Source organism: Oculina patagonica, chromosome 12 (assembly GCF_052425735.1).
Source record: "Oculina patagonica isolate OP01 chromosome 12, crgOcupat, whole genome shotgun sequence".
Taxonomy (NCBI): domain Eukaryota; kingdom Metazoa; phylum Cnidaria; class Anthozoa; order Scleractinia; family Oculinidae; genus Oculina; species Oculina patagonica.
Window position 1 is genome coordinate 17600495 of NC_135769.1, and position 9808 is coordinate 17610302.

The window sequence follows — 9808 nt, forward strand, 5'->3', positions numbered from 1 at the left end:
TTAATAGTCAATAACCAGGCAAAACTGACTATACCTACAATAAGATATGTTACAATGTAGTCGAGTATCTCCAGCTGTAACGTAACCATGCCTTCTTACATTTAAAATTTATGCTTAAAAGGCTTGATGTGACTACTTATTGATCGATTCTACTAGAAGTTAAAACGTCCTTAAAAGGCAGCCTTAAAAAGTTGTATTTCAAACCAGTTCAGTTTAAGTTAGTTCTTTTGACTGGCATTCTAGCTGCACTTGAATGGTTTACTAGACTGCAAAACACGATTTACTTTTACTTTTTTATGTTGGCCCAAAGTACATGCTATAGCTGAAATATAACCTACTCTTTAATTTAAAAAAATCTGCATGTTGTTCTGTTAATGATATGTTAGAAAGAGCCATATTCACATGTTGTGCTTTGATGAATCCAAGACTGCCATATTCTCAAAATTTCAGAACTCATCTATTTTGCGTTAAATAAGAAAGAAAGCTGAAAATATTAAACAAGAGAGCCGCTAGCCGGGCTAATCTCTTGGCTTAAAGTTCCGACTATATTTATCATAGGTTTACGCACTGTCACTAATCGTTAGAAAACTGGGACACGAGTCTTTCGGTCGGCCGGAATCGTCGTCGGATTCCCATTTCCGAGCATGGTCATCGTCAGCATGACTTGTCCTCGTGGCATCGTGAGTTTTCCGAGCAGAGTACGAGCGAGTGTTCGTGCTATTGTTTGATTGGATAAATAAGAGTCGGAGATTCTCCGAGTGCTTTTGCGATGTGTTGTCTCTTGATCCCTTGACCGTGTTTAAAAGTGTAACTTAAGGTAAAAAGAACTTCTGAGTTTTTTTCAAAAATGTTCTTCGACATGAAGTTAGGAAACTCTTGCGAATATTTCTTTTTCTCAGACTCAACTACACGTCCATTTCTTAAATTTATATTGTCCAACAATATTTCTTTCATCTGTAAATCGGCCGGGTTTAAGTCATGGAATAGTATCTGCCGTGCCTTTGTTGTGGAACTTGATCTTTCGATGTAAGCGCCACGAAAAATCCGTATTCTCCGGACGGAGAAAGCGAAGGAGAAGTTGAGCCAGTTGACGAAGAACCCATGCTTTTACGTTTTCGGCGCATTTTTTCCAGATTTCTCACCCCAGGAAAGTCAGCTGACAGTCGGATCAACTTTGGACGGCTGTAGCTAAATTTGGAAGGATCGCGTTTTCTGTAGGAGCTCTGGTCGTGGTAGAACGCCGAGGAAGTCTCCGACGTATCGTCGCTCGGATCGTAGCCGAAGGAGCTGTCGTCGTTGATGAAATCTGGAGGCGATGCATCTACCATTAACTCTTGAAGACGGGTTGCGATGTCGTCGGTACTTCGGGCGGAATCGGGGAAGCCTTGATGAAAGTTAGGAAGAGTAGCGCACGAGAGTCTGTCGTCTTCGATATCTTCCGTGAAAGCATCGAACTCGTACGCCAGCGTCGGGGGTGCAGACTTCGGGCGCTCGGGCCTCTTTCGTGATCCCGAGATCATAGGGTTGTTGAGTACGCACATACGAGACCGGCGATGGGGAATGTTATTCGGCTCTATGTCGACCTTCCATCCAGCGATATGCGAGCGAGGCCCGTCGGAGTCAAAATGGTGCGTGTACTGCGAGACATACATCTCTTTTAAAGAACCGCTCCTTGACAAATGATCATGCAGAGGGCAAGCGTTTTCCAAATGAACTTCTTCCCGGCGAACTGCGTCCACTTGTTCCTCGACTACCTCTGGTATGGGCTTCATTTTGACGCGGTATAAATCTGGTATGGATGTAGTACGGTTATTCTGACCAATCCCTGTGGTTCCACACATTCGAAGCTCGATGCGATCCGGGAGCGGCGCTTTGGAAGCAATAAAATAGTTTCCCTCGGAGACTACAGAGATATACTTTTTGCAATTCGGACTTGGTGTCGGTCCATTCATCAGCTGTGATTTGTCGTTGTGGCCTTTATTCCTCGTTTCCACTCCCCAGCTGAGGGAGAGATCGTCACCTCTCTCTCCCTCCCATGGTTGTGGCTTTGTCCTTTCCCCTCCCCAGCTGCGGGAGAGTTCGTCACGTTTCTCTCTCTCCCATGGATGGGGTCTTTGTACATCACTACGGTCACTGTACCCACGAGGCATATTTCTGCTAAAAGAACAAAAGAAAATGAACAAAGTTAAGTTTCACGTTATAGGTTTGAAATTATTATAACTGCGCAACAGAAACATTAAAAAGAGCATAGAGTCCAGCAAGGTTCAGCGGCGTTATTAATAGAGAAGAGGCACAACAAAATTTACCAAAGAAAAAGATACAAAAACAACAAGATGTACGAGTACATGCATGAAAAGACGTTCATTCAAAAAGTTTCAATAACGGAGACAACGGGATGCAGCTCAACTGCTAGCAATGCCATATTACAGCATTGTTAGTTATACGAATGAGAAAATGTAGACAGATGTGCTTGACAACATGCTATGACAAATACATGCAGAACATGCAACACAAAATAATCTATGCCATGATGCTTTCTTTAAACTCCGAAGTCGTGCAACAACCTCAAGCAAGTACTTAGATAATGTAATAAAGTTGACTACTCAATCAATTTTATCTCTCATGTCGTTAACAAGAAAACGTCCCAAAAAACGTTTTCATAAATAAAACCGAACTCCAGTTCAAACTTCAAAATTCAATCTCCAAAATTTACCTCGAAGCGACTGTAACATCTTGTTCCCTTATGCCCATGTTGTTCGTTCAGTTGGCGTTCAATGACTAGATCGAGTTTGCTTATATATGTTTGTTTTTCCCACGTATATTTACGCAGTAAACCTCTCTTAGACAGTCAAACACTTTTTCCCAGCTACTCGCTTACAAATGTAGTCTTAAAACGTTCCCTTGAGTGATAAAAAGCAAGGAAATTACCGGGCGTTTTAGCGGGTTCCCACGGTCTATGATGGGAAATATGCAAATAAACTGATACCTTGACAATGAAGTCGCTTTCCTTTTGTTCTTTCAGACACAGAGCATAAACGATAACTCTAAATTCACTGAAGCATCTAAAGAACAGTTGTTGTTGATTTGAAGTTATTAAATGCACGAGTGAACAAAATCGCGAAAATTCTAGACGAAGAAGGTCCGGCGTTCTGGCCGCTATGCAAACAACTGGTATACATGTAGCGTTATAAAATATTTATGCACTATTTCACGTCGAAGCGAAGGAACTTTTTAAGTGGTTTGTCGGTTTGGCATTTATGAAGTTCATTCCGTGCATAGCTGACTGAACAATTTTACGTTTTGAAGGATGTTAAAAGTCACAAAAAGTTATTCTCAGTCGGATCCATGCATGTGTCATTCAAAATCTCATTTAAATTTTCGGATTATTGCAGACCTATAAAATGCACAAAATTCTTAAACCTAAGAATAACAAGCCTGTGTGTACCCGTATCCTATTTCGTACCCTTCGCAAAAGGGACAGTGGAAATAATACATAACATGTAAAAATGTACAATTTGCTGCGTGTTTTGTAATTCTTCTGCGCAAAATAATGTAGATTTGTAAACTGGAAAACATCAAATAGCTTTAATAGAAAACTAAGGAATGCGACATAGTAAATGTTTAGAAAAATGATTCTTTTCTATAAGATTTCGCTAAATACTTAACACTAACGTTCTAATCTACATTCTATACTCAGTAATAATTCACAAGTCAGAAAAAAGATCTTTTTAAATTTAAAAATACAGAATCGAAAACACTTAATGTACACAAATTGTACTCCTTCGTTTCGTTTCTGAAAAAAAGCACATGTCTCCGTTAAACATCGTTTGCCTGTCATTCCTCGAAATAAACACTAAAATGTTAACTTCGACGACCAGCTCTGCCATCCCGCAGTTTAAAAGCAATCAAGCTGAGAATGACATTCGACCAAAACTTGAACTCACCTTAACAAACGTTGTATTTGTAATTCGTCAAAATTAATATTTCTGCCACTTTTTGTGTAATGTTGTTTACATAACACGGCTTTGTGTTTTACAGGTAATTTTAAGGCTATTTTAAAACTGAAAACAGTTTTTTTAAATATTATTAAATGCAAATACTCTGGGCCACCAGCATGAAACTAATTGCACTAGAAGTTGAACCCACTGTGCATACATAACAACTGTTTGCAAATGTGGTTATTTATATACATGCATCTTTTAGCAACCGTACCATATTAATACAGTTAACTGAAGATTAGTTAAAAATCAAGAAAACCTTACTGCAATAACTGCTTAAAGGCATTAAAATATCTTTTCTTAATTATTTTGTGAATACTTCTTAAAAAACGACCACCACCTCTTATATCAATGGCGCAACGTGAAACTTGGTTGGTCTTTCGCACGACACGACCACGAACCGTAGTTACTTTTTTAAAAATTTAAATTTGGATATGTTGCAGTTAAAAGATTTTATTTCATAAACAAAGCTTCGATTATTCGGCTAAAGGAGTGTTTTTTTAGCACAAGTATACCACAAAAACAAGTTAGGTTAAGAAAACAGAGCATAAAAAGTGATATCATATGTGACCGTATGTGGCTAGCTTGGCATGCGTGGAAGCCAAGTCTTTTCAAGGATTTATAATAGCCTTTTTATGTGGTATGTTTATAAAGAGATTTGTGGTTTAGGTCGTTAAACGTTTCCAATCATTTCACAGCTGCAGAGCTACTATTGTTCCATTAGCTTACGTTTCCTGAACGTCTAAAGAAAATATTTTTATTCCATGCCTTCGTTGACAATGAAAAGATCTAAAAACAGCAACGACAATTTTTATTCAGTTTTAAAGTTATTACAAATCATGATGTTCCAAATTAAACATAAAATATAAGTGCCAATATCAGAGTTCTTTGTAAAGATTTCCGGCCAATATATTTATAAGAAACCACATGTGCATGTATGTTTAAACGTTTTCAAGCTGGTTTTTAGGGAGGGGGGAAGTTTTTTTAAGAATTTTGTGTTAAAAAAAAAAAAAATAAGTTCTGCTCGCTTGTTAACTCACTGCGATAAAAGAGTTTGTCACAAAATGATCGAGCCATTGCTAAGTGGACCCCAGGGTAAAATACTCGAGCCTATAAACTAACAGGTTTATAATTGCTCCTATTGTAATATTGATCCAGTCTTAGAGGGACTTAAAGAGTCTCCGTTGTTGCCAGGAGACGTAAGACTTTAAGTCTGAAATAGTCTAAATTCTTTATTGTCAATATTTGTCAAACTTGTATTAAAGGCGTAAATGTATAAGTACTTTGTTCGTGTAGAATACAAAAGATTGTAGCTTGCGTTGTAAGGTACAAGGGAAGCTTCTTAAAGAAAATAAGATTTAAAACATCTGCCCTTATTTGTTTCATATGCAAATTCAAAGCGACAGGCAGTAGGATTTTCATATCCGGCAAACTCCTAAATCTACCGGTTCGATTTTACTTCATTAGCGAGGTACTTGGCAAATCCGAAAAGTGGTTCTTTTTATAATGTTGAAACGCTCGAACCAGTCTATATTTAGAATAGAACGCAAAACACAAAACAGTAAATTAACTTCGTAAAACCCACGATAAAATGTTGCGTCTACTAGGCCAAACCAATAAACTAGAAAATAACCGCAGGCGTTACTTACATTGACACAACTGAACCGCGAAAAGTTGAAAAAGAATGGGCGAAAAATTGAACTGAAATCTCGTTAGTGAGGCTTTGTTCGGCGCGCGTTTTGCGTGTAGAAGTTATTCATTACAGTTTTTCATCGATGACCTAAACAATTAAAGAGGGCCAAGCAATACATAAAAGCATTTTGCATGCTGATTTAATATCTATTTGAAAATTCCACTCGGCCTTTAAGCGACAATATACACAACAACATCTCAGAGCGTTGTAGCAACATAAAAATCGCCTGACTTTTAGTAAACCATTTCACGGCTACTATTGACCTCATTCAACAAACAAACCACATTTTCTTATCAAACTAAAAACCAACCCCACATTGTTATCTAAACACAGACTCTAATCGTCTGCTTCGACTGAACTTATCCAAATATATCCACGAAAGGAATAATATTTTGCCCTTAAATTACTGATCGCCACTGCACGTTTCATCTGACGTAAAAAATACGACAAACTAAAATTTTCTTTAGATTTGATTCAACTACAGCCTTAAAACGAGTCGAGCACACGCGAAATCTTTTGTCTTTGAGGCAAATCGAGAAATTTCGTAAAAGCAAAATCGAAGAAAGCTTAGATGTGTTTACACTGACCAAACCATTAACTGCGAAACTTCTTATAACCCGAGATCGTTGAAATGTGAATCATTCACTTGAAATAATGAAAGAAATGGGCTTGCCAAGAATCTTAAAGTGATAGCGCTATAAATGTACTAGCTCCCATGTAATTGACCTCGATTTAGTGGACAGAATCCTTCCTTGAGTCGGTCTATTTTATATATTTTTTTACTGAAATCGTTCAGAACAAGTATGAACATTTTATGGCCGGAAAATAATCAAGGAAGATGGATAAAACGTTTGTCTTCGCATACAGCGATGAAGTGAAAAGTAACCGAATTGTATTGTGGTGTGTGCACGCAACTTTCTAGACTTTTGTACTTACATGTAATCCTTGTCAAGAATCGACTAGCAAGCTTGATTTATCTTCTGCTCTGATCGAACCAGGATCGAACACTCGACACTCACGGCGCTCTGTTAAAAAACACAGGTTCCTGTAAAGGGGAAATCAGCGACAGCTGAAAAAAATCTCGATTTCTGTGACTTAGCCTCGCGGCGAGTTACGAAATTCAACGGCAAGATATTCAAAACAGTGATCGCCCACGAAATATATGCATACGAATGAAAGAAATGTAAATTGGTTTTCGCTTCAGCTAATCAAAACACTCTTAGATCACAGAAAGCGTGTCACGGTCAATGAAATGCAAACTTGTGATTGGCTCAACACAAGAGGTCACAACAAGGTGGGCTGATTGAAAAGGACAAATGTTTTAAATCGTATTGTCATATTGTTTCGTTATTATTGTGTTGTAAATGCTCATTTTGTCTATAGTTTTCTTCTGGAAAAAACGATGTTTACGATCACTGTTCATGTGTTTTTAATCTTCCCCTGAAAAAAGCAGGCTGGAAAAATAATGAGAGCATACAAATTTTCCAAATGTATCTCAATACACTTGCTTTTAGTACTAGTTTGAAGAAAATGCTTTCGCTTTGTGACCAGTGTTTTTATTCTCCTAGCCCGCAAACATGATTTTGTATTGATCTCTTGAGGAGAAAAAAGATTTTAATCGATGTGGTATACGTACTCTATTTGTTGAATTTTATTCATTACTTGAATACCGTTGAGTTTAAATACGATCTGAGAATTTTTGTGGCCAGCTTGTTTAGATCGTATCATGTGTTCAAATTGACCGCATTTTGGAGAATTGCGGTATCAAATAACTTTTTAAATGTCCAATATTTTCTTGCGGAAGTTTTTCATAATTATTTCTGTCATTCCAGCGAACAACAAAAACAAAACGAACATGTGTTTTTTACGAAATATAAAACGGCGACTTAAGAGATTTAACAAAAAGATAATTGTTGTTTTGACATTTGCCGCTCGACAAAGATTTTCGCAACCTAACGACCTCAAAAGATCTAGAGAAGTAGAAAAAAGTTCTAGAATCGATTCTAGAATGTGTGAAACCGGATCTAGGATCGGCCATGTCAACAATGCGAATGAAAACAATTTGAAATGAGTTGGATTTTTTTGCAGTTTCAGTATGGGTCGGCATGGATCAAAACCCGGCCGGGATCAAAGCTAATCGGGTCTGGAAAATGGATGAAAGAAATGCAAGATTATCATGTTTTGGATTCTTTTTTGCATAATTCTTTTAGAATTCATAGACTATTTTTTTACGAATCAAGAGACACTACAATCAAAAAAGCTCAAAACTTTAGTCTGACGAAAAAAAAGGATCGATAACCCATCATAAGCAAAGGAAATAATGGTCTCTCTTTTTAAGTGGTATTGCTTCGACATTGTAGAAAAATCTCAAAAATTACATAAAACCCACAAAAATTCATTCCACATGGTAAGTGAAATAGACTCTTAGGTATGAGGAAATTCTATCTACCGTGAGAAATATTATTTTACGTTCTAATTCGCTACGCTCAAACGAACGTAAATTATTTTCTTCTTCAATACTGCAAAAAATGCACACCAAGGGAATGATGGTTGGATGCTCAGGCAATCCAAGCTGACATTTATTGATACAACATTTCATACAGTGAAAAAGGAACGTTTAGAGCTAATGTTGACGCCTACCAGAAAAAATAAAAGTACCAAAATACTTATTAAATCAGTTAGGATAAGGTGAGCAGTTATTTCAAAATAATTATATGTACAATGTAATAAAAGTAATCGTTGTGATAAATTGGCGCTACTTCTAACCACGGATGTAGCTTCTTCGAGCTTATGCTATCAATGACAATAAAATACTCAGAGCAAGATCCTTTACAGTTCTTCAATAGCCCCCTACATCTTGCGCATAACAGCTTGGTACCATTCTGCTAGACGGTATTGAAAAACCACAAAAAACTTATTGATCCAATAATGTTAAGCTGTTGTTGAGGCGAGATAATATAGTTACATAACCTCTTAATTTAAACATTAGTCCCTTCACTGTAAACATCAGTAGATTTCCACATGTACGTAAGGAACAAATAACTAGAATGAACAGCCAAAATGCCAAAAGCTAAGCTTAAGGTAACAAACTATTCAATACATCATTTCGAAGAATCTTTCGCTACCTAACAAACATATGCAAGCTAAGCGCAAGTCCTTCAGGGTTGTTGATTTTATTAGCAGAGATAAACACCCTAACAAAGGCTGAACCGCTATTAAAAAACTATTTCAAATTGAGCTATCCGGCCAAATGATTAATGATAATGCGGACATGAATCAAAATAAAAGCAGCATAAGACTTGAAACTACGTAAGATGCGCATGCGGCTTGTAAAGCGATACAACTGAAACTGAGACAGTATGAGGACAAGATACCGCATCTTATAAAGAACTTGACGATTTTTTTTTTTTTTGAATATCTTTTTGCTGTGAAGTAACCTTCATAAACAACTTCAGGACGTCCTTCGTGCTTGGTTTCTTGCTAGCTGGGGGCTCCTCTGATAACCTTGAATAGTTAACATCTATAATGAAGAAAAAAGAGAAGTGACAGGCATTTGTATCCATATAAACCTACATGGAAGCGAGCGAGCACATAAACTGAAATAAACTAACATAAGCTGAATGCAGACAAATAGCTCTGCAAAATCAGGCCAGCGCCTACTTTCTGAAAGGTGAATGGACAAGCGTCCCAAAAACAGGCCAGCGCCTCCTTCTGATGAGTGAATGGACAAGCGTCCCAAAAACAGGCCAGCGCCTCCTTCTGATGAGTGAATGGACAAGCGTCCCAAAAACAGGCCAGCGCCTCCTAGCTGATGAGTGAATGGACAAGCGTCCCAAAGTCAGGCCAGCGCCTCCTTTCTGATAACGTCAATCAATCTTAACCAAACATAAATAGAAACTGGCCCAGCGGTCTTGTAATCAGCGAAAACTTTAAACAAACAGCTACCAATGTTGAAATGAAAGAATCTGCTCGAAGTAAAACAGTATTTCGCCGATGTTCCAGTACACTCTTGCTATAAAGACTATAAACAGCTTGTCATCTATTGCAAAACGAGCAATTATTCTGAAAGTTTAGGAAAAAACGAGACGAGGTCCAGAACAGTACGATAAATGTGGTA

At 37.6% G+C, this 9808-nt stretch overlaps 1 protein-coding gene across 9 annotated transcripts; it reads right to left on the reverse strand.

Moving 5' to 3' along the window:
• Positions 1 to 6: 6 nt before the first annotated feature.
• Positions 7 to 6877, reverse strand: LOC144632128 (uncharacterized). Of its 9 annotated transcripts, none has more exons than XM_078490732.1 (3): positions 6628 to 6877; positions 2087 to 2154; positions 7 to 2020 (listed from the first exon to the last, which is right to left on the reverse strand). In XM_078490732.1, exons 2-3 carry the CDS (start codon positions 2148 to 2150, stop codon positions 972 to 974), a joined length of 1113 nt encoding a protein of 370 aa, XP_078346858.1. In that variant the 5' UTR covers positions 2151 to 2154; positions 6628 to 6877; the 3' UTR covers positions 7 to 971. The 9 variants fall into 9 exon arrangements, with proteins under 9 accessions (XP_078346858.1, XP_078346857.1, XP_078346856.1 ...); XM_078490731.1 differs by having other exon boundaries at positions 2087 to 2157; XM_078490730.1 differs by lacking the exon at positions 6628 to 6877 and adding an exon at positions 2714 to 2966 and having other exon boundaries at positions 2087 to 2157.
• Positions 6878 to 9808: the final 2931 nt, after the last annotated feature.

What these genes read in the sequence shown, in the direction of transcription:
- LOC144632128 (XM_078490724.1), bottom strand. Translation starts at nt 2,751, where the DNA reads ATGGGCATAAGGGAACAAGATGTTACAGTCGCTTCGAG. An exon ending in GATGTTACAGTCGCTTCGAG is followed by an intron (nt 2,158 to 2,713) that starts GTAAATTTTGGA and finishes TTGTTCTTTTAG; the next exon opens with CAGAAATATGCCTCGTGGGT.